Below are 26,292 nucleotides of genomic sequence, written 5' to 3' on the forward strand. Positions count from 1 at the left end.
ATGTATACTGTGTCTTACTTTATGGAAAAGATGAATTAAAGTGGGGAAATGATGGCCTTTTCAAAAAATAGTACTGATTTAACCGCTGACCTGTATGGTGTGATTTTTCTGTTATACACATATACAAATATCAATCCCAGATGAATTACACATCTAAATGTGAAATGCAAAGTAATAAAGCTTTGTGGAAAAATATAGGAAAATAAATTTATAACCTTGAGGAAATCAAAGATTTCTTAAACAGGACACAAATAGCACTAACCATAAATTAAAGCAATAATAAATTGGGCCTCTTTAAAAATAAGAAATTCTCGGGCTTCCCTGGTGGCGCAGTGGTTGGGAGTCCGCCTGCCAATGCAGGGAACACGGTTTCGCGCCCGGTCCGGGAGGATACCACCTGCCGCGGAGCGGCTGGGCCCGTGGGCCATGGCCGCTGAGCCTGCGCGTCCGGAGCCTGTGCTCCGCAACGGGAGAGACCACGACAGTGAGAGGCCTGCGTACCGCCAAAAAAAAAAATAAAAAGAAATTCTCTTTATGAAAAGATACTATTAAAAAGTGAAAAGACAAGACACAGATCAGGAGATATTTGCAAGTTACATATCCAAAAAAGGACTTTGATCCATAATTCAAATTATTTTAGATACATTTTGCTAATTTTCAAGATTTTCATTGTAAAACATGTAACTATGTGTTAAAAAGGATCTTTGCCTTAATTTGGCCAATCTAAAAAAGATATCAAGGTAAGATAATGGTATATATAACAATGGGTTTTAAATCAATGAATTCTTACACATTGGAAATTATTAATCTAAATTCTGTATTTTTGTAAAATCCAGCATACTTATTTACAATTTAATATAGAACCCATTAATGTTAAAATTTTATTCTTTAGTTTTACTGTCTGTTAAATTAACTAAAATGCTAAATCCAGTTATTTTATTACCTAAATACATGAAATCTAATGTGCCAAAAGATTCATATGGATACATTTTTTAGGGTAAAATTTAATCCTATATATTATGTTCTGATAACTTATTAGGGTCATGTGAGATTAAGTTAGTTTTACATATAAAAACATAATTAAAATTAAACAAAAAAACTCTTAGAAAATTCAGTCCAGTAATGCTAAGAGCCTGATGCAATGTCACATAATTTTAATGAGTGGACTTATTTATTTTCAAATATATATACATATATATATATTTGTGAACAATTTGTATATAACTGTTATTTAAAGATCTAATTTTAAAATTTTGATTTCAAAATGTTTGAACTTTTATTATTATATTATGCCTGGGCTTTATCTTTCCATATCAGTAAATACTAATATTTTAGAACTGGGTATTTATCATATACAATTTATTGTGATTTCAAACTTTACTGACTTTCTTTGAATTCCAGTTGGCTTTGGTATACTTGAGATTATTTTAGAGAACTAATTTTTAAACCTCAAAACTCTAGAAGTTGTACTACTTTTATATAATACTCATTTCTTCTATTTACCCAATTTTGAAAAATTGATAAGAAGACTTCTGTGACAGCTGTAACATAAAACGTTTTTATTTTGTTACTGTTGAATTCACACTGTCAATTTTAATGAATCCTACCCAATTAAAATGGTGTGCATATTTTTGAGTCCATAATCAATATAATCAATTATATTTTACATAATTGCATAGATATAATTTTATCTCAGTATGTTGGGGGATTAATGCATTTTTCTAATATGTTGCAGAATTGCGAGAAGCTGGAGAATAATTTTGATGACATCAAGCACACGACTCTTGGTGAACGAGGAGCTCTCCGAGAAGCAATGAGGTAAGTCTGGGTCACCATAGCAACAGTCACAGATGTGGTAAAGAAAAAGTCATTCTTCATTATTGGGGGAACAAATGAGTTCATTGCCACCATTCAGCTCTGTTCTCTAAGGTATTAATTTGTCAGTGGAGAGACTTCCCTTGAGGCTGTACTTTGGTTTTGAAGCTGCATAAATGTTAAGCCTCAGTGCACAGTAAAAAATGTAAATGTTTAATTTGTTACTTAAAATGCTTGAGGGGTGTCTTGTTTTATATTTATACTAAACTGTGTGATTGAATGGAAATGTTGTTCATCTACATTCTGCCTGTGTAAAAAAATAAATAGTACAATGGTGTTTTAACTGAGTAGTATTTTCTCCTAATTAATATTTAACTAAAATATTTTATAGGATTATACCATAGTATTTTTAAACTGATACACGTTTTCATACTATTATAAAGCATACAGATTAACTTTTTTTCAAATACAGCAGTCTATAATGAACCTGATGGGTTTTCTTGTTTTTCCTTTTTAATATTACTATTTCTGAATATTTTTCTGAAATCTCCCTAAACTTAATACCTTTTTAATAACTTTTAGGAAGCAGTCTTTAAATCCATCTGATCAGAATCAATGAAGGCTTTTACTAGACATTGAAAATGTGTGAAGAATAAAACTTAGCATCCTTACAGCTGGAGAAACGACAACAAATGATGTTAATCTTAAAAGTTCTGAACCTTTGAGTGGGATAATTTCCAATATATTTGTACAGAAATAGTATATTTGCCTTGATTTAGCCTGTGAAACTAAAATTGATTTTTAAGATATATCTGCTTCTATCCATGCTCATTTTTTAAGGGCTTAAATTAAGGCTAAAGGAAAAATTTTAAATAGGAGAAAGGATAAACCTGTGAAGCTCCCTAGAAGGGTATTTTGGGCACAATTTTGTTATTGCTGGCACACAGTTACCATATACTTTAGGCTAGAAGCTGCTCTCATTTAGTGACCTCCCTTTTACCACGCAAGCAGCAGGGGAAAGTAATTAAATTTAATAGAAGCTGCCCTCATTTTGAAGCCACTTCTATTTAAAACCACAGGAGGAGGTAATTAAATTTAATGGAAACAGTAGCTTCTACACAAAGATACATGGTACTTCTATATAGATGATTATGATGTCACAAAAAGAGGAATAATATATTACTAGTATTGAGAAATTACCAGCTGGAGCAAGTGAGCCTATTTTATTGTTAATGTCTTTACTAATAAAAAAGAGGGAAAAATAAAACTGAGTCCACAATAGAGAGTTTGTATCTATATACAATGCAAGTGGGCATTCTCAGAAAGTAAAAGTTATTGAAAATAGTCGTAAATTTAAAATAAAGAGTAAAATGTATTGTGGAAAAGGCCAATGCAGAAGTTATGACTGAACCGCTGTTTTTCAATATATTCTTTATCCTCTACCTGAAACTACCACAGGTATAAATTGAAAACATCATTTTTGTAAATGTTTATTGTAATAACTTTGAATATGTTAAGCATAACATCAATATTTATTTAGAACTGTACAGTTATTCTCTGTATTTTTATATCTATTCAGTTTGAAGTAAACCCATAGACCCAAAGGAAGACAAAGAGAATGCCAGCTCTGAAGCTTTGAATAAAAGGCCAAAAACATAGAAAGAATTGCAAAGGGGCAATGTGAATGAAAATGGATGTGAGTGAGGGAAATACAATGAACAAGGGAAGGATGTAATTAGTATTGAAAATTCATCATCAAGAAAAAAACAAATTGAATTATGGGAGAACTGCGTTGGAAGAGATTATAAAATTCTGCCAAATTTTGTAATACTTGCCATTTTCGAAAATTCTGCTTTTCAAAAAGTAGAGATGAATTAATGAGAAAAACAAGTGTTACCTGATTGGAGTAACCTCTCAACCATCCATGCTATGAGATAAAGCAATAGGCTAGATAATTTAAATCAGCATTTAATCATATGGCTGTGTAATGTACTTTGTTTACGTTGGCAGGATATTTTACACATACACACACTCATAATCTTTAGATTCACTAAACACAACTAAATAATCTTGTTACCAAAAGCATTCAACAGTTTAGTGTACTGTGGGCCTAGCACTTTTAAAAAAACTTCTGGTTTTTGCCTTTAGAAAATACAGCAGGAGCTCATTCTTTATATGTGAGACTATGGACGCATATAAACAAAAAGTTATAATGTTATGTGACTAATAGAATAAAAGGAGAATGCATCAAGGGGCAAAAATTAATTGTTCTCTCATCTATGATCATTTTTATTGTCTTACATGAAGAGTGTCAAATCAAAGAAAACCATGGAGAGGATAAGAAATTTGATCTAGGCCTTGAATATGGCCAGTTTTACAGGTAGAGGGAAAGGTATTGAACAAAGGTGCAAGATGTATTTCAAGAACAGTAAAGTCGTCTTTAAAGACGTAGAGCAAATTTTTTTCAAGCTTTTTTGAATGTATGTTTTCCTGCAAAACTCACATAGGCAGAATTATTTGGTCAGTAATATCTCTCCTCATATGCCAAGAATCCTTGGGTATAAATAAAGCAGTACGAGGTTGGCAGGGATGGTGGGAACTATTCAGAATTTCAGAGTGTGAGAGGGGGCAGTGGGAGACAGGTATGAATAATTTGCCAACAATTTCAGTTAGCTCAGGGGCTGGTTTCAGGAGGCTTGTTGGAAATGTGTTTGTTACCATATTCTAGAGGTCAGTTACATAGAGTCTAGCTTGCCAGGATAGATACTTTAAGTTACTTCAAGGAGTGATTGTGGTTTTTAAGGAAGGGTGACAGGATCAAATATATTGATAAAACTATGAAGATTATTTTACAACTTTTTAGAATTCTAATAGGGTAAGAAAATATAATGTGGGGATAGATACAATCATTCATTTATTTAATAAACATTTATTGTGTTTCTGTAATACACCAGGTAATGGGGTTACAGATATGAATAAGGGAATCTCTGCCCTCAAGGGGCTAATGGTCTAGTTGGGGAGACAGATACAAAAATCAAATGCCTGATGTGAAGACTCAGAGCCCCAGTACTTGAGTTGTTTCCCTGATCCCAAAAATGATATGGCATTTTTTCTCTTGGTCCATGGGCATGACATAGCTTGGCTATTGAACATCCTTTTTTTCTCACTAACTTAACCTCTGCAGCAGCCCTCAGGTGGCTCCGGGCACCCACAGTGGTACCCTCCTCCTGAGTGTGTCTGTAGTCTGGAGAAGTTGGAGCAAAACTTGACTGAATCTGAAGAGTGACAGACATTTTGTGGCTGCCTTGGTTGGGCCTTATCATCAAGTTGGGTATTACCTCCTCATTTATTAAGGTTCTACTAAGAACAAAAAAGAGAGGCCTCTGCCCTTGCTCAGTTCTCTGTCGTCTCATCCAATCCCTGTTCGTGGGCAGTCTTTGCCAAGCAATCTTGGGCCTGTTCTTTCATCAGTGTCCCAGCTCAGGAATCATTTTAGACCCCTCCGGTGCTTCTTCCTGATCCCAGATGTGAGGATCTAATCCTGGATGTGAGAACGTGTGGCCGGCTATTTAAAACGTGTAAGGGGATACAGCCTACTCTGGAATGTGCTGGCTAAATGAAACAAGTATTTTATTAGGTTTTAAGTCATACCCAGACTGGGAAAAAATAATTCAAAAGTTTGTTTTGGCAGTAGAGTAGAGGGTACAGTGGAGGGAATGAGAGATGTAGAGAAATCAGTGACCCCACTAAGATAAAGGTAGAAGGGTATAGAGGTCAACAGAGGAGAGTGTGTTTGAGAAATTTAGAAATATTTAGAAGGTAGATCTGATGAGACTCTGTGACTTAATAGCCTCAGTATATTAAAAACTTGATTTAATCTCTGTTGCTCTGTTTAAAACCTTTTAAAGTTTTCTTATGCTTTCAGAATAAAGTCTAATTTATTTGTGTATCCTACTAGATAGTAAATCTCATGAGGGTAGGAGGATTGCTATTTTGCTCTCCTTTGTATTCTTAGCCTTACCATATGTATTCTTAGCATATTAGGTGCTTAATAATTATTTGTTGAATTATTGATAAAGATAAAAAATAAGAAGAAGGACATTTATCAAGGGCAAGTCAAAAAATTTTTTTTGACTTTGTATTCAACTTTTTTTTCCCTTCCAGTTTTTTTTTTTTTTCCAATCATTTTTTTTTAACATCTTTATTGGAGTATAATTGCTTTACAATGGTATGTTAGTTTCAGCTTCACAACAAAATGAATCAGTTATATATATACATATGTTCCCATATCTCTTCCCGCTTGCGTCTCCCTCCCTCCCACCCTCCCTATCCCACCCCTCCAGGCGGTCACAAAGCACCGAGCTGATCTACCTGTGCTATGCGGCTGCTTCCCACTAGCTATCTACCTTACGTTTGGTAGTATATATATGTCCATGCCTCTTTATCGCTTTGTCCCTTCCAGTTTTATTGAGATATAATTGACATACAGCACTGTGTAAGTTTAAACTCAAATGTTTTTATTTTGAGTATTTGGATATACATTAATTAAGATAGGGAAAGAGAAAAGAAGAGGAGGATTAAGTAAGATGATTTTAGTTTTCAGATGAATTTGAGATAGCTATGGTAAACTCATGTGTAAATTTGCAGTAGGCAAAGGAAAATACAACTCTGCAACTCAGGAAAAAGACTGGAGGTTGCAGCCTGGGATTTGTTAAGTACTTTGATATTTGTAGCCATGGGAAAGCATCTGATTTCGAATGATAGTGCATGGAATCAGAAAGGAGAATCTAACCAGATGCCTAAGAAAATACTTGGTTTAGGAAAATGTGTGTCAGAGAGAAACATATTTTGGGATTTAAACTTTTTTTTTTTTTTTGAGGTACGCGGGCCTCTCACTGTTGTGGCCTCTCCCGTTGCGGAGCACAGGCTCTGGACGCGCAGGCTCAGCAGCCATGGCTCACGGGCCCAGCCGCTCCGCGGCATGTGGGATCTTCCCGGACCGGGGCACGAACCCGTGTCCCCTGCATCAGCAGGCGTACTCTCAACCACTGCACCACCAGGGAAGCCCGGGATTTAAACATTTTAAATAACTTTCTCCAACAGAATAAATTGGGACTCTGATATGGTGTGTCTGAGCACTTGAACTGTGGCTAGTGTAACTGAAGAACTGAATGTTTAATTTTATTTAATTTTTATTAATTTAAATGTAAATTGTTGCATGTGGTTAGTGGCTATGGTTTGGACAGCATCGCCCCAGAGGGATGTTTTTGAGTTGCTAACATGACATTCACCTTTCTCTCACCGATGGAATTATCATCAAAGGAGAGTCTAGGGTAAGGTTAAACCATGTTCACACACATCACACATACACATCATGCACACTCTCAAAAAATGAAGAATAAAACTGAAATCAGAACATAGTAATGGATATAAAACCAAAATTAACAAATATGATATGGAGGAGACAAGGTGACTATTATTTTCTAAAGACATGACTTGTATGTAGAAATCTCTATGGAATTAACAACAAAAACACTCTAGAAATTAATAAAAGAATTTAGTAATATGGTCAGTTTTAAGATAAAGATGGAAATTTGTGAACTTTTCTGTGTATTACCTATTCTATGAAGATCCTATGAGGTAGTTATATTAGAGTACCCCAATCATCCAGGACATGTTGAATTGCTCGGCAAATGGTATAAGAGACAGTTGTTTTGCTGTTTAGAAAAAAGAAATCACCTTATATTTTTACCTCACGGGTATTAAAGGAAGTTTCGTGTATATTAAAGAGCTAAAATAAATAAATGAGACAGCCACAGTCCAATAAACTATGAAAGTGACTATCTCTGAGGTTTAGATGGGGAAAGAGATAATAATCCAAAAAGTAGTTGAGGAAATAACTAAGCTTTGACTGCATTAAAAAAGCTTCTGGGGCTTCCCTGGTGGTGCAGTGGTTGGGAGTCCACCTGCCGATTCAGGGGACACGAGTTCGTGTCCCGGTCCGGGAAGATCCCACATGCCGCGGAGCGGCTAGGCCCGTGAGCCATGGCCACTGAGCCTGCGCGTCTGGAGCCTCTGCTCCGCAACGGGAGAGGCCACAGCAGTGAGACGCCCGCGTAACGCAAAAAAAAAAAAAAAAAAAAAAAAGCTTCTGTATATGGAAAAAAATCACAAAATTTAAAGACAACATCAGGGTTCTGTATTGCCATGTGTGTAAGAGATTCAAAACAATTTAGGAGCTTAGTGGTTAATTGGCAAAGTATGATTAAGAAACCCTTAAAATATTCAACTCTAGTGGCAAGCAAAATATAAATTACATAAAAAGTACTAATTCTTGGTTATTGACGTTACTGCAGTTCAGCGAGGAGGAGATTTTTGAGTGCTGGAGATGGAATGGTAAGAGCCATTGTCCCATTCTCAGAGATCAAGAGCAATTGAAATTACTTTTACATTTAAGGAAGGGAGTGTACCAATAAGTACTAAGAACCTTGAAACAAACATACCCCTTTTCATATAAATTTAACTTCATGAAATATACTATGCACAAGACATAGACATTATGGACAATCTGAAACTGTTTCTCAAATTATAGAATATAACAGTAAACAAATTGAGTAGAACCTAATTGTCTACTATTAAGGAAATAATAAGAAAATGAAGTTTCTAGAATATAAAATAATATATATGGTATATCAATAAATATATATACATAATGGTAAATTGTGGCGTATTTAGTTATATCTGGATATTAAAATGACCTTTAACAGTGTTTTTGAGTGACACGAGTATCATCATGTTCACTGAAAAATACCAGGAAACAAAATTGCACGTAGAACATGATCTCCATTGAATATAAAGAATAAAGAGAAAAAAGATAGGAATAAAATACAGAAAAATATATTATATCTGAGTGGTGGGCTTACACATTTCTCAGGCTTATAATTTTCTGTTCTAAATTTTCTATAATGGGAGCACATTATGAATGATTAGAAAAATAATGAGATACGTAGGCGCGGACCGGCGTGTTCTTGGGATTAGAGAGCGGGACTTTCGGCTTGCGAGTGGGAACCTCTGAGTCGTGCACAGAGAAAGAACGATTTAATAATGGGTGATGTCGAGAAGGGCAAGAATATTTTTGTTGAGAAGTGTGCCCAGTGCCATACTGTGGAAAAGGGAGGCAAGCACAAGACCAGGCCAAATCTCCGTGTTCTGTTTGGGCGAAAGACAGGACAGGCTGTCGGATTCTCTTACACAGATGCCAACAAAAACAAAGGCATCACCTCTGGGGAGAGGAGATGCTGATGGAGTATGTGGAGAATCCCAAGAAGTACATCCCTGGAACAAAAATGATCTTTGCTGGCATTAAGAAGAAGGGAGAAAGGGCAGACTTGATAGCTTATCTCAAAAAAGCTACTAATGAGTAATAGTTGGCCACTGCCTTATTTATTATGAAATGTCTCATGACTTTTTATGTGTACCATATTTAAATTGATCTCATACACTAGAACTCAGATCATGAATGGCTGATGTAATATTTCTGTCCTGATTTAAATAAGATTGGCTTGTGGCTAAATAAATATGGTCAGCTTTTTGAATTTTGATAGTAATTCTGGTTCAACAAGTACTATCACTGTTTTCCCTTTCTAAAGAGATGATTAAACTTGAATAAGGAATGTTAAACTTTTCAGGGATATGGTGAATGCCTTCTCAAACCCTATAGGAGATTGGTTTTATATTTAGATTTCTATAAGTGGTTATATTAATATATTTAAATATTGAGAAGCTCCCTTCACTGTCTCATAGACCAGCAAGAGTCACCTGTGTTTCAAGTTGTGTTCATTCGCCCGTTAAGGCAAGGGCTGAAGATACACTGACAATGTCCACCTTCCCTTTTTGGTCTTAACTATGCCAATTTAATTAAAATTCTCCATCTAAAAAAAATAAAAGAAAAAAAGAAAAATAATGAAGTAAGAAGGAAAAATGGGAAGAATAAAATAAGATACAAAATCTTGGATAAGTGGCAAAAATCAGATTTTAGACTCCAACTGTGATTTTAGATAAATTAGTCTTTTTTAGTCTTTTTTATACGATAGGATTAAAAGCTTAATAGGATTGATATGAAGAACAACAATAATGTAGGAGAGAATGCTTTGTAATTTATGAAACATTAAGAAAATGAAGATACAAAGTATTACAATGTTTGTATACATTATTTCCATTGAATGGTGTATAGTGCTTATTTCAAATAAATTACATATGTCATACATAATGGAATTGACTGGAAAACTTCGGTGTGGTCTTAGAATGTAGAATGCCAGAGGGAATATTTTTTATCTAACTTATAGAGTCCATTGTAGTTCCATGGCTGTGTGGAAATACTGTACAGGATTTCTGAAAATGATGACATGAAAAAATTTTAAGGACAGAAAAAAATGTATCATCTCCAGGTGAAATCTCTGTCTATAGTATGATAATAGTGAATTTAGAGGTGAAATTCTTAATTTCTTTTCATTTTTTCCCCTTATCTCTGCCAATTCAACCCTCTTATCATACCAAAGTGATTTGATTACTGTATTATATTTTGCACCTGTCATAGTCCCTGTAATCATTTCTAAACATCAAGGGGAAAAGTGGGACCTTTTTAAAAAACGTGGTGTCTCTTTGTCACCTTTTTACTTCCCAAGGCAGTAGTGGGCCATGTGTAGTAGAAATAATGAAATTGGAAGGTACTTCAGTTGAATAACTTAAGAAAATGGGGTGTCAAAATCTGAAAGAAAAGTTACATATAGAATGTAGTTCATTAAGAAAAAAATGTAAAAAACTATATGAAGCTTTCTGATAATGACTTAATACACAAAAATATAGATTGGTGAGATCTGTGGATATACCTCTATGGTAAGAATATAAATTACATTTTAGAGTACAGACATAGCCAATTAAGGGTTAGGATTTTATTTGTAGAGCCATACATATTCAGTGAGAGCTGTTACATTTGGTGATTATTCTAAAGATAAACTACCAGGGCATTATATCTCTGAAATCTATTCCTTTTTGCTCAGCTTTGTCACGTGTTAGGAATTCTGTCACTAGATGGTGATGTTGAGTTGCACAGTTTATATTCTTGGCTTTTTTTCTGGTGCGTGTAATAGTAATTGCAGGTGTACCATAAACCCAGCTATGTATCCAGAGTTAAACTGAAAGTATAACTATGTAAATTAGGAAAATAATTTTAAGAGATACAGTACATTTTAAATATCATTTAAGTTGAAAGGTAAAAATTCTTTAAAGCTATTGCTTTACTTTAGACTTCGAGAGGTAGAAGGAATATAAATAGCAATCTAAACTTTTCATTGAAAGAGTGAGGTCTGAAGAGAGATTCAAAGACATTAAAAAGAAGTATTTTTCAGTTTTTCCTTCTAGATGTGTTAGTTTATAAAGTACAACTTTAATTTCATTCCTCTGTCAATATCTAGTGGTACTGAGGCTGTTTGCCATCTGATCTAAGGGATGTGTTACTCCTGGTACCTACATATTGTTTTAGTTGCTTATTGTTTTAGTTATATTAATTTTGCATCCCTTGCTAAGCATAATGGATAAACTACACTGGCATTTCTTTAACTGGTACTTCTACATGAATTGAAGTAAAAGACTGTCTCTATGAGTAATTTGGCCATCTGAATAAGACTTGAAGATAAGAATATTATCACTATCCTACTTAACCTTACACTTGTAGATGTTTGTGTGTGTATGTGTCTATATATATATTATATGCAGAAATGTGTGTTTGTATATATATATATGTCCATATATATGTACTCTATCTCTATTAATTTCTATCTTTATTTTTATCTCTATATGAATCTCCCTGTCCCAGTCAAGGAAATCTTGCAGTTTGACAGCATTTGAAGTTTGGAGATCCATTTGCTTTTTAGACATATCTGTTAGAATTACAGTTTTATGCACAACTTTCAATGAAATTCTTTTATGATGGTAAAAAAAGATGAGGGGGAAGAGAAGGCAACCTAAATATTTATGAATAGTGAATTGAATAAGTAGTTTAGAAAACAAATCTAAGGCATGAGAAAATTTGAAGTGGTGTTGAAGAGAAGTATAAAATAAGTAAAATGAGAAATTATTAAAATATTTCTAATGAAATCAGCAGGTTGTTTAATGGTATGAAAAGTAAACACAAATTGTTTAAAATCCTGAATATGTTATATAATGATCAGTGATTACATATTCAATATTAGTAACATATTTTTGTTTTCAAAGTTTACAAAAATAAAGGTAATTATAAATGCCCATGTGTGTGTATGTGTGTGTTTTAACTACATGCAAAGTTTGACCTGTGAAATTGGATGCAGAAGCAATGTGTAAGCTTTCTATTTCAATCATATTTCTTGATCCTATAATAATTATACTTCTCCAAGTTTTTTTTTTCGCTAAATGGATCAGCAGGAATCTCTGGAAGACACACCCCACCCTCCGCCCCCAGTAAGCAGGTTACAAGAGTATCCTCTTTTCTTCCATGCAGAGGAGAATATCTTGTCTTTATCACTTCTGTTAGAGAGAGGCACACACTCTACTATGCACATAAGCACATGTGTCTATGGTTTCTGTCACCTAACATAGAAAGAGGGCAACCAGGCTGAATATCGTCAAATTTTATAAAATATAAAGACAAAAGCACACCATCACTTTTTCTAGATAATGATGTGATGGAACTACTTTAATAACACTATTGAAATGCAGCTTAGAAAAGGTAGGTTAAGCATTAGGAAAATGATTAATTATGTAAAAATATATGTAATTAATTGCATTTGGTTATATATTCCGTGTAATTAAGTTAATGTAATTTGTGTACTACGAATACATATGTATACACACAGTTTACACATATGTGTGCAAATGTGCACACGTGTATGCACACACACATACATTTGGTATTATCTGTTTACTGCATAACTTACGAATGTTACTTTCATTCATGTCAGGGATTAGTGAAAGCAAGATTTGTCATTCAGTTTCAAATGGGCCAAAGATAATTTAATTTTTTCACCATTCATGGGAAGTAGAAGAAAAGTTCTATATTAATTTTCACTAATGTTTAATAAAACCAAATATATACCTAATACTTGTGGATTATTTATGGATTTGGTAGCAATTGGCATATATGAATTAGGAGCTATGTTAATTTACTGTTTTCCTCTACTTTGAACTTTTTTTTTTTTTTTTAATTAAGTTATTTATTTATTTTTGGCTGTGTTGGGTCTTCGTTTCTGTGTGAGGGCTTTCTCCAGTTGTGGTGAGCGGGGGCCTCTCCCGTTGCGGAGCACAGGCTCCAGACGCGCAGGCTCAGTAGTTGTGGCACACGGGCTTAGTTGTTCTGCGGCATGTGGGATCTTCCCAGACCAGGGCTCGAACCCGTGTCTCCTGCATTGGCAGGCAGACTCCCAACCACTGTGCCACCAGGGAAGCCCTCTACTTTGAACTTTAATTAGAACTTGAGTGTGAGAAATGATTGCATACTTGCTAATTATAAATTTTGGGAAACAACAGCACAAGTAAATCAGGCATGACTTGATACAGTTATATACTTATAAAATGCATTATCATATTCATTAATCTGAGCATTGGTTCTTTCAACCTGGTGCCCACTGTGTAACTAGACAATATTTTCTTAAAAGAAATATTTACAGAAAAAAATCAAATTAATATTGTAACTGCTATTTTATGACAACTTGATACATTTAGAATGATAAAACCAAAACAGAAAATATGTATTATTATATTAGAAGTTACTATTTAAAACAACAACATTAGCAACAACATAAATAAATAGTACTTAACTAAGGTAAAAAAAAAAATTGCATTTTTCCCTTCGTAGCAAAAGATTGTGGGTTAAAGACTACAGAGAAAGGATACAGCTTTTGTTTTGCTACCAAAGAAAAGTACAGAGCTGTCTTACTCTAGAATGCTTATCATTTTAGATACAGACTTTGAATGAGCAGCTAATAGCTAAAATTATTTAGGAGATAAAAATTGGTACTGTGAGGATTAGCTTTAATTTTAAGTATCCATAATTGAAGTGCCCCATTATGATTTTAATGTTATGATAATCTTGTTAACAAGCTGTTGTGTATATACTATCATATTTTAATGTAGTTACAAAGCTTAAGTAAACCATAAAGTAAATTGCTTTTTGAATCAGGCTTTTACAAGTGGAAAATTAGTGGTTTACATGTTTTGAATATGTATTTTGTAATTATATTTGGCATTTTCTACAATTTAAGAAGAATAATAGAATGGGTTTATAGATAATTCATTATTGTTTATAAGTACATTGGTATATTTTGTTATTGCTCATTCTAATTAATTTAGGTTCATTCCACATATAACACAATAGCTGATTCTATTTTTTTTCTGTAATAGTCTTCTCTTCTAGAAGATATACATTGCAGTTTAGTTTTTCTATTTACCATTTCTCATATATCAGCACACTACATTTAAAAGAAGATTTCTACCCTTTCTTATCTATTATTTCTACAGGTTATTGTGATGTATACTGAATTCTATCCATCGAGAGTGTTTGTGTTTACTCTATTTTTTGGGAAGAAAACATGTGTCCCATTCTGACAATTGGTGAAGATAGCTAACTGGTTAGATTTACTTTTTCTGAATTTGTTGCTTAAATAAACAGAACATGGTAATTTGATAGTCTAAAGCAGAAGTAAGCAAGCAGTTTATGTAGAAGTCTGGATAGTATCTTCAGCTTTCTGGGTCATATGGTCTCTAATTGGAACTATTCAGTTGTGCTGGTATAGTGCAAATGCACCCACATAGACAATATGTCATCCAACGGGTGTGGCTGCATTGTTGTGGCTGTGTTCTAATGAAATTTTATTTATGGAAATTGGCAGCCAGCTGGATTTGTCCCATGGGTCATAGTTCACTGACCCCTCGTTAAGAGCAAACTTGACATAAACCAATTAAAATAAATTTCAAGGAATTGTTTGGTACATATATTATGAATTTGTGATTTTCTCTGATTAATAGTAAAAATACTATGAAGCTCTTCCACTGTTATTAATAAGTGTGACTTAGAACATTTACTGAGGTGTCATATCTCCTAGTTTCTGGGCTGTTCCTTGAAATTGAATAAGTTACATTTCCTAGATTACTCATGCAAGTGAACAGACATGATTAAGAATTAAATCGTCAGTTGCAATTGTAAAGTCACCAGTATGCAGGCAACTTGAGGTATCCATGTCAATGCCACTGAATCAGTTAGCATTAATCTGTTATGCTTGTGGTTGAAGAACCATGTACATTATGAAACAGTATAATGTTACTCTTTGGTTAGACACTAGTTAACCACAATGAGGTACCTATGAAAATTCAACGTTGTGATATTATACTTTATCAATTATTTTTATAAATGGATGAAGAATCATGGCATCTACTAAAGTACATACATGATAGCTATATTTATTGGAAAATATTCATTGTGATGTGTTTTTTGTCTATTTAACTCCTTTATAAAGTTTTGTACCCATGAGACTCTCTGAGGAATTGCCTCTATTTTAAAATTTAATCAGTCAATATTTACTTAATAAATCAGTTAATCATGAATAAATATTTTTCTTCTAGTGCACAAAGAAGTTTTTTCTAGGATTCAATGAGAGGCCATATGGGATACTCTGTACTCTTTAAAAAAATGCTCCTGATGTTTAAATTTCAACCTTCCTAATATCTTCCAAGAAACCTCCTAAGAAATTTAGTTAATTTAGTACATGTCCTAACTTTTAGCCCTATAGTTCTCTCCCATTTTAAGGGCCATTACTTTGGCTGGCAAATAGAAGAAATAATAGTAGTCATTTTATTTAGAAGTCTTCCATAACATCAACTTCCATCAAGTTTTAGTGGAAATGGGTATCTGTCGTTGGACGTCATAGGTGATACTTTTAGTCGATATCTGTGCTGTGTTTACAAACCAGTTATCCTGCCAGTATCTCCCTCTATCTTTGAGGAAAGTTTAGAGCAATCTTTCTTTTTTTTTTTTTAGATAGGTAAGAAAAATGATTTACAATAAGGTTAAATTACTTACTGGTATTATATTTGTCATTGTCATATTTTTCCTTCATATTTCATTTCTTCCTTCATCCCCTTAGATGTTGCTTATAATTTCATATTCTGTAAGGGAATATTGCTTGAGACATTTCTCACCCAGAGCTAAGAACTGTGTTGAAATTTAAACAGTTTGGATGAAAAAGCTGTTTGAGGAATCAGATTTTTTCTTTTTAATAGTGAAACAAGGTTAAGAAATTTTTTCTTTGTAAAGAAATAAATTACTAGTTTTGACATATAATTATAGTTAAATGATTGCATATGAGTAAAATATATTAAATAATTAAAAAGCATTGGGTAGCAAGTTTGAGCCAGTTAGAACCATTAATTGAAGCCTGAGAATCATTGCTTAGGTTCGGTCATTCCATTAAAATGAAAGTCTATTTTTATTTGGTAGTAATACCAGACTTGTCTTGCAATTCATATTTCTTCAGGATTATTCTGCTCACTTGAAATTTTTATAGAATTGATTGTTTTTTCAGCACTTCCACCAAAATATTTACCTGCTTTTAAGGGTCATGACAAATATTTTTGTCACATATATTTCTATAGATGATATAGTTATTCCAGAAAGATATCTTGACTGTATCAATACTAATACATACTATTTGCAATCTATAAATATATGAGCAAGCTTAAGATTATCTAAACATGCTAAATTATTGTATGCCTCTTATTATTTATTATTTTTATCTGCTTATATGTAACAATAAATACATTTTATATATGATGTTGCATAGAAGTATATTTACACAAATTTCCAGTCTATTTAGTATATGAATAAATTCCTTAACTAAGTTTTATATTTTATATCCTCATAAGTATGTAACATGGTAGATTATTTGGACTTTATATAATTGAATATTACTCAGCCATAAAAGAATGTAATAATGCCATTTGCAGCAACATGGATAGACCTAGAGATTATCATCCTAAGTGAAGTAAGCCAGACGGGGAAAGACAAATATCATATGATATCGCTTATATGTGGAATCTAAAAGGAAAAAAAAGACACAAATGAACTTATTTCCAAAACAGAAAGAGACTCACAGACATAGAAAACAAACTTATGGATACCAAAGGGGAAAGGGAGGTGGTGGGAGGGATAAATTAGGAATCTGGAATTAACATATACACAGTCCTATGTATAAAATAGATAACCAACAAGGACCTACTGTATAGCACAGGAAACTATCAATATAGTCAATATTTTGTAATAACCTATAAGGGAAAAGAATCTAAAAATGATTTATATATATATATATATATATATATATAACTGAATTGCTGTGCTGTACACTGGAAACTTACATGATATAGTAACTCAACTATACTTCAATAAAAAAAATTTTTAATAAATAAAAAGATCATGGATGCATACATCATTATTTTAAATAACAAAAAAGAAAAAAAGACCCAAATAAAAAGATCTATCTGACAAGATTCAGAACAAAGCAAGAATGTCCACTCTTAACACTCCTTTTTAATACCATATTGGAAGTCCTAACTAATGCATAAAACGAGAAAAGGAAATAAAAGGTATACAGATTGAGAAGGTAGAAATAAAACTCTATTTGTTCACAGATGACATGATTGTCTATGTGGAAAATCTGAAAAATATTGACAAAAAACCCTCCCGGAATACTGACAAAAAAACCTCCTGGTATATAATAAGCATTATATCAAGGTTGCAAGATACATGGTTAATAAACAAAAATCAATTGTTTTTCTCATACCAACAATGAGCAATTGGAATGTGAAATTCAAAACACATTATGATTTACATTAGCAACCCCCAAAATGAAATACTTAGGTATAAATCTAACAAAATATATGTAAGATCTATATGAAGAAAACTATTAAACTCCAATGGACAAAATCAAAGAAAAACTAAATAAATGGAGAGATTCCATGTTCCTTGATAGGAAGTCTCAGTTTTCTTAAGATATCAGTTCTTCCCAAGTTGATCTTTACCTTCAATACAATCCTAGTCAAAATCCTAGCAAGTTATTTTGTGGATATTGACAAACTGTTTCTAAAGTTTATGCAGAGAGGTAAAAGATCCAGAATAGCCAGTACAATATTGAAGGAGAAGAACAAAGTCAGAGAATTTACACTACCCAATTTTAAGACATTCTAGCTACAATATTGTGGTGTAGTATTGGCTATAGAGCAGACAGATAAATGGAACAGAATAGGTAGCCCAGAAACAGACCCATACAAATATAGTCAACTCATCTTTGACCAAGGATCAAAGACAATATGATGGATATCGGATAGTCTTTTCAATAAATGGGGCTGGAACAACTGGACATCCACGTGCATAAAAATGAATATAAACACAGACCTTACAGCCTTCACAAAAATTAAATCAAAGTGGATCATAGACTTAAATGTAGAATGCAAAAGTAGAAAATTCCCAGAACATAGGAGAAAGCATAGATGATCTTGAGTCACTGATAACTTTTAAATCCAATACCAAGGCATGATCTGTGAAAGAAAGGTTGATAATCTGGACCTCATTAAAATTAAAAATTTTCTCTGCAAAGACACTGCCAACAGAATAAGAAGACAAGTCACATACTGGGAAAATATTTTCAAAATACATATTTGATAAAGGACTTTTACTCAAAATATACAATGAACTCTTAAAACTCAATGATAATAAAACAAGCAACCTGATTAAAAAATGGGCAAAAGATCTGAACATTTTAGTGACCCTAAAGTACACTATGGACTTTGGGTGATCAAGACGTGTCAATGTTGATTTATCAATTGTAAAAGATTATGGCCAGAAAATAAAATCTCTACGATTTTAATATTTTCAAAGTTGATTTCTATCTCAGCATATGGTTTATGCCTAGTGAATATTTCATGTTGACTTGACAAGAAGGTTTATTCTGCAATTGTTGGGTATAGTGTCCTATAAATGTCACTTAGAGACAGTTGATAGTGTTATCTAGATCTTCAGTATCCTTACTGATTTTTATTTATTTAAATATTTATTTTTTTCTGAGAGAGGGTTGTTAAACTCTTCAAGTATGATTTGAGATTTGTCAGTTTTCTTCTTTTGTTTCTAACAGTTTTTATTTCATGCCCCATTCCCTCTTCCCTTTTTTTTTTTCTGTTTGCCTTTTAGAACTTTAGTCTCTATAAGCCTCCCACACAGCACTAGAATTCTGCATATATCCAGCAGGGAGACAGACGTGTTTGTCCTCTTAATGTTCCACTTACAGCACCCCTTCCCTTGTGCCAATGATCACTAAAAGTTTTGGTAATTTCTCCTCAACTTATCTTGAGAACATTCTCCCTTCTCAAGAACTTCAGTTTGTGTAATTTTCCTTGCTTTTTCAGATCTCTGATGCCTCTGAAAATGTTTGTGGTTTATTCAGCTTTTTCTAGTTTTTGGCAATTAGAGCATCGATTGACCTACTGTGACCTACTACATTCTGTATAGAAGTTGAAGTCCCTCTCTGTCTACCTTAACACATGGTGTTGGTTATTAAATTTATGTACTGGTTGAATATAAGCAATTACATGTCATTATAACTTTAGAGAAAAACAAATCTTGTTTTTCTTTTGTTTTATTCATTTCAAGCAGAATATTTTTTCTTTTAATTAAAAACATTTTCTTTTATATTGGCGTACAGTTGATTTACAATGTTATGTTAGTTTCAGGCGTACAGCAAAGTGATTCAGTTATACATATACATATTATCTATTCTTTTTCAGATTCTTTTCCCATTTAGGGTATTACAGAATATCCTTATCCTAAAATAATATCCTAATAATAGTAGAGTTCCCTGTGCCATACAGTAGGTCCTTGTTGATTATCTATTTTATATTTTGTAGTGTGTACATGTCAACTCCAAATTTCTAATTTATCCCTTCCCCACCCCCACCTTTCCCCTTTGGTAAGCATAAGTTTGTTTCTGAAGTCTGTGAGACTGTTTCTGTTTTGTAGATAAATTCACTTGTATCCTTTTTTTAAAATTCCACATATAAGGGATATCATATGATATTTGTCTTTCTCTGTCTGACTTCCTTCACTTAGTATGATAATCTCTAGGTCCATCCATGTTGCTATAAATGGCATTATTTCATTCTTTTTTATGGCTGAGTAATATTCCATTGTGTATATATACATATGTATATATACACATATATATGTATATACATATATCTTATATGTATATCTTTTTTAACATCTTTATTGGAGTATAATAGCTTTACAATGTTGTGTTAGTTTCTGCTGTATAACAAAGTGAATCAGCTATATGTATACATATATCCCCATAGCCCTCTTGTGTCTCCTTCCCTCAAGCAGAATATTTAATCCACTTTTTTTTTTTTCCTATTCTCTCTAAAATATTTTTCCTCTTGGGTCCTGTTCTCACTTTGCATTCATGCCTTTAGTGATCGCACCTCCTTATTTTGCCTTTATTCGTAGTCTGTGTGTTAGTTATTGTCTCTTAAATCTGTATTATCTGCCACATCACTTTCTTGAACCCCAGACCCAAAGCTCTAAATGCTTATTTGACATTTGCATGTTTGTCATGCAAAACTCAGCTTCCTTAAACCAAAATTAATTTGCTTTACCTTTCAATTGGTCAGTCTTCTATCCTTCTATCCTTCTATCCTCCAGAGTTTTAATTTTGGCTCTGTCCCTTGGACTGACTGTAATTTTTAGTAAGCTTCTTAACGTCTATGAGCCTTATTTTTCAAAACATTTTTAATTTATATTTCATTTAATGAATCGAAATAGAGCCCCAGGTCATTGCTTGTTTTAACAGAATATTTTAGCAAGTGTCAAGTTAGTGTTTATTTTTTCAAAACCAAAATAATATACATGCAGGTTATCCCAAATATAAATGAAGTATTTCACTACTTTGATAAGAATTAGTTATTAATTGGTCTTGTCAACTCAGTTCAGTGCTCAAAAGTGTAGGTTTACAAATCCTAAGAGACAAAGCTTAATTGTTTGTTTTTTACGGTACGCGGGCCTCTCACCGTTGTGGTCTCTCCCGCCGCGGAGCACAGGCTCCGGAAGTGTAGGCCCATCGGCCATGGCTTACGGGCCCAGCCGCTCCGCCGCATGTGGGATCCTCCCGGACCGGGCCACGAACCCGCATCCCCTGCATTGGCAGGTGGACTCTCAACCACTGCGCCACCAGGGAAGCCTGCTTAATTGGTTTTAATAGGGCTTTTTATATGACCACTTAAGCACTTACTTTTCCTAAAGTGACTGTTTTTACAACTAGAATATGCAACCTGTTATCTTCTAATTTCTTTAATTCCCTCTTCTTTATTCAGGAGAGAGTTCTGTATCACTGAGTATGCTACACCTGGGTGAACACAATCAAATGCCATAGACTTTGGTCTAGGAAGAGAAATATCAGTGAGATTCTGTAGGGATAGATAATGTCAAAGACACGTTGTAGGATGTGTCTAATTAAGGTTTTATGAAATAAATGCATTTATTTATTTTTCTTAATGAATTTTTGTAACATGTTAAAATCCTCTGAAATAGTGAGTTTTGGGACAGAGCTTTAGGACATGATACTGTAGGATGTAATTTGCAAAATTATATTTAGTTCCTTTTTATTTTTCGTTACTATTATATTCACAAGTGCCTGTTCCTGAAGAAATTCTATGTGTGCTTTTATATAAAATAAAGTTTTTTGGTATCCTTCTAATCTGATCCTCAGTAAGTGCTGATAGTACTTAAGAAACAGGTGGTATTTATATAGAGCTCCAAATTAGATGTTATATACCATTATATGCACCCCTTCCCCCCCAAAAGGTGTCTGCATTAAATGAGAATTATGGTTAAGAAAAAAAACATTTAGCCTATTAACAAGTTTGTTTTTTCTCTAAATGGAATGTGATAAGACTTTTCATTATTCACTAGAAATAACATTTTATTGCTGTTAGCACAACTGTTCATAAAGCTACGCCAGCTTAAAAACCTTTTAAATGAATTTTTTACTTCAGTGACAAAATTCTCTTTAAAAGTGGTCTTAGCATGTGGAATCCAGGGAGAGATGGAGTGGACTTATCAAGCATTTTCTAAAGATCGTTTTTAATTCTTCTATGAAGATATTAGCACTTTCATAAAAGTTATTTATTTTGACAAAATTAATCATGGAACACATAATATATAAGCATCACTGAATATAACCCTAAATGATAGTCTCCAGATATAAATTTCAAACTACTTTGTATACAAGGAGACTTTGCTTTTTAGCCTTATTTTAGTTAATAATTGAAAGGAAAAAAACAACAACTTTGTAATCTTTGAATAGTAAGATATATGGTGTTGCTCATTTAAAACATTTGGAGAAGACATATTTTTTTTCAGAATGCTGCTTATCTCTCTATCTGTGTAGTCGCATTTTATAGATACTTGGATATAAGTATGTGTGCCCATATTTCCATTGTCAAAAAATACATTCAATCATATTATTAGGAGCATTTGCCATTACAAGTAGTTCTAACACACCTTTTGATTAATATCTTTAAATTTTTTTGTCATTATTTTTATCCCTCATATAAAATAATAATTCAGAAATCCTTATGTTGTATATAAAGGAAGAGCATGAAACAAGATTATTATACTAACTCAGTGATATAAAGAAGAGTATTTCCTGTAGGGTAGTCCAATTACAAAATAGTAAAACAGTAACAAAAAAAAATAAAGTGTTTTTTCTATTTGTTTCAGTAAGTTTAGCACAGCAGGAATTGTAGCATTCCTCCTGGCTGGTGTGTCAAATCTGCAGTTTGAAACATAACTGCAAATAGATATTTTAAAGACATTGTATATAAGCTAATAACCTTAGCCATATAAATGAGATAATTATACAGCATTTAATATATTTAATTTGCTTTTATTGTAATAATTTCATACCTTCGGTTTGAGAAAATAATGTGTTTATTTGAAAAGAATAATAAACTAGTATGTTGAAGACATGTAAGAACAAAACTTTGAATCATTTAAACACTGCTTTTGCCTGTATCAAGTTTTTTTGCAGATGTCTTTTTACTTTACTATATCTTGATAAGCCAGTTCAGTTTAGTTTGAGAAAAAAAATGTTACTGGTGGGGTAAATCAAACAACAACAACCATAAGGAAAAAAAAAAAAGAAAAACTGATATAGGATCCTATAGAATTTTTGAAGAAAAAACCTGAAGCCATTTCAGGGCCATACCTTGGACTATAGCCTGAGAGGGATAAATATGTTCATTATATAGATTTGTAGACATGTAAAACATATATTTTTTAATGGTAAAAGTTCTAGATTTCAGAAAGATCAGTAAAGGCATGAAGGATAAGTAAGACGGCTCTGACGTCTGCACTAAAGAGAATAAGGTCCCTAAATTCAGGATCTCACATAGTGAGTCTTGCAAAGATTAAGCTGGGAGTCTTGGTAACAGAAATATCTGAGGAATGTATCTGGGACACCCAAAGGGCAACAAATGGTACTTTGAGTAGTAGAAATTGCTTCTGACTCAGTGGTTTCTTGTATGTTTCTTCAAGTTCAAAGTTCTTACTGGAGCATGGATGGCCCTGAACCTGTGTGAGAATGTGCTTAGTGGTTCCTGGTAGCATGGCACGTTGTATGTAAATGTGGAGACTGTAAAATGAGTTTAGACAGAAACTTTTAGTCTTGCCCTCTGACATTTAAGCAGTTTCTTATTTAGGCAGAGGAAAGATTTGTCTTAATTAAGGCTTATGTTCATAATTAAATAGTTTTAAAAACCGGAAAGAATTCACTAAGAGCCAACTGTCAGAATTGTGCTGTATCTAACTACAAATTTATCTGGAAGGCGTTTCACTGCCAACCTTTTGGAATAAGTAATCTAAACAGTGTGACTCCATGTCTCTACCTTTCAGTCATACCTCTACCCACTACAATCCGGCTTCTTTGCATCTCTTTTTCTATTAAGCATAGTGCCCTTTCTTTACAAAGTAAAAGCTCAACTCACATACTGATATATTTTACTTTGACTTATTTTATTATTTGTATCCTGCTTACTTCTAAAATAAATTAAAAGAGGATTTGTTTGCATGAAGATAAGACACTACTATTCAAATAATAAAATAAATCATGTTTAACATTTATTGCAAAGTAGTAAACAATTAAGAAAGGCATAAGAAATTTTAAAAAAATGTTAGGCAGTGAAAAGTCAATATACATGACTAAAAATTTGATTAGAGAGGGAGGAGGCAAACCATAAAAAGTTTCACAGAACACAGGAGTTTGCCATTCTCTATGCCCTTTGCTTCCTCTCAGTCTTCAGTTCTCTCTGAAGAACTGAAATCTTACCTTCTTAGAGACACCTTCCTTGGCTGCTATCTAAACATAACCCAAGTTACATCATCAACGTTTCTTATTCATCTTTCCTAATTTATGTTTCTCCTGAGAATTCACAGCTATCTAATATACTGTCTATATTACTTGTTTATATTTAATGTAACTCCCTCAGTAGAATAAAGCTGTGTGAAGGCAGGAAGTTTTGTGTGTTTGTTCAGTGTACATCCCTACCATTTAGAATTGTTCCTGGGGCATGACAAATGTTCACTATGTATCTGTTGAATGAACAATGAAGGAATTAATAATTATATTTGACATACATGCCCAAAGATAAGGACAGAGATGGGTTGTAGTGTGGAGATCTGAGAATGCAGGACATAAAGATGATAAGTATGGAGATATAATTGAAGCCATGGAAATGAGTGTAGAATGAGACAAAAGACCACAGTAGAATCTTGAAGAACTCCAGTATTAACAATTATTTAGGAAAGGAATGGGAAAACACACATGAAAACAAAGGAGACTGGGGAATGACCAAAAAAGCAAGGGGAAAATATACTATTTTTAAAGTTGAAAGAAAGAGAGTGCTTTAACAGGGAGAGAGTAGACAACTTTATTGAATGCTTCTGAAAGACTAAGTAAGAGGAGATCTGAAAACGTATTCTCTGGAGTGAATGGCGTGGACATACTTAGTAACATGAGTGTATCCATGGAGAAGTAGGAGCAGAAAGTAGACCGGAATAGACTGTGGAATGAATGAATAAATAAGTAGACAGGAAGAAAATGGGGATGGTCAGTATAGACAACAAACTTCTTTCTACTTTTTGGCTGTTCATAGGAGGAGGGAGATGTAGGATTCAGAGAAGAATGTTATTACATTGGAGTGACTAAAAATAATTAGAAGCTAATAAGGAGGTTCTAGGAGATGAAAGGAGAAGAGGTGAAAATTGAAAGCATGTGACTTTAGAGACAGTAGAAGGAGATGGAATCCATTTACATTTGTGGGGATTCACCTTTGATAGGAAGAGGACCAGAAATACAGTTATGATAAGGGGCAGAAGAAAAACAGTGATCATTACAAGCAGGTTTAGAGAATTGGTGACAGCTCTGTTAGGGAGCACCAACTAAAGGCTTTTGTCACAAAAATAAAAAGGAAGGTTATCATGCTGAGGGTAAAGGAATGGAACAGAAATGGCTTGGCAGTGAGGAGGAAAGATGAAAGTTTTTCGTAGTTGTTCTGGAGAATGGAAGAATGAGAAGTTGACCAAACAAATAGGTCCCGTTTCTGTGGAGTCTTGAGAGCTCAGATAATTGGTGACACTGGCTATATTATGTTGCTGGTTTTCTGCATGTATATATGGTTTTCTCTGTGGGCATGGAAGTTTTCATTCAGAATATGAATTTTCTAAGAAAGGCATAATGGAAGAACTGGGAAACAAGGGGATAGGCATCTTTATAGAAGGTTCTTTAAAATCATTAAAATGGAGTTTAAGTAAAAAAAGGGAGGAACTAAAATAAAGAAAAAATGAAGGACTCAATCATAATAGCTGTAATTTATTGCTTACTTACCTTATGCCAGGAACTTTTCTAAATACTTTACATATGATTACTCACTTAATTCTTGTGACAATACAATGAGGTGCGTATTATTATTACTTAAAATTCAAGGTATTATTCTTACATTAATTTCACAGTTAAGAGAACCATGCCTAAGGTTACACAGATAATGAATAACAAATCAGGGACTTGAACCATTTGGTAGTCTAGTTCTGCGTGTCTTCACTTTATTTTTTCAACACAGAGTATAGCAGAGATCTTGAAGAACATAAAGACCAGTAGTAACTGGGAAACTGAGCAAGCAGAATGGGAGGCTAAGAGATTCATGTTGGAATTGTGGGATTTTGAATTAGTAAATTCAGAGAGGATACACTTTAAAGTGACAACAAGGTTCTAGTTTTGGCATGTGAACTTATATTTTTTCCTGCTCTCCTCCAATGGAACAATTCAACACTGCAGGTATAAAATACTTTAGTCA

General features: G+C 33.3%; 1 protein-coding gene and 1 pseudogene across 3 annotated transcripts in view; both read left to right on the forward strand.

Annotated features, from left to right (window-relative positions):
- The window catches only part of DPYD (dihydropyrimidine dehydrogenase), an 815,412-nt gene that overhangs the window by 110,262 nt on the left and 678,858 nt on the right, over positions 1 to 26,292 (forward strand). For both annotated transcript variants that reach the window (XM_082655551.1, XM_082655550.1), the window contains exon 3: positions 1,736 to 1,818. In XM_082655551.1, coding sequence (XP_082511677.1) covers positions 1,736 to 1,818 — 83 coding nt within the window. The remainder of the gene's footprint in view (positions 1 to 1,735; positions 1,819 to 26,292) is intronic.
- Positions 8,920 to 9,239, forward strand: LOC309819078 (cytochrome c-like; annotated as a pseudogene). The gene has a single exon. The product of its transcript is annotated as a cytochrome c-like (transcript).

The sequence above is a fragment of the Grampus griseus genome (genome assembly GCF_964374135.1).
Source record: "Grampus griseus genome assembly, chromosome: 1".
Lineage (NCBI taxonomy): Eukaryota > Metazoa > Chordata > Mammalia > Artiodactyla > Delphinidae > Grampus > Grampus griseus.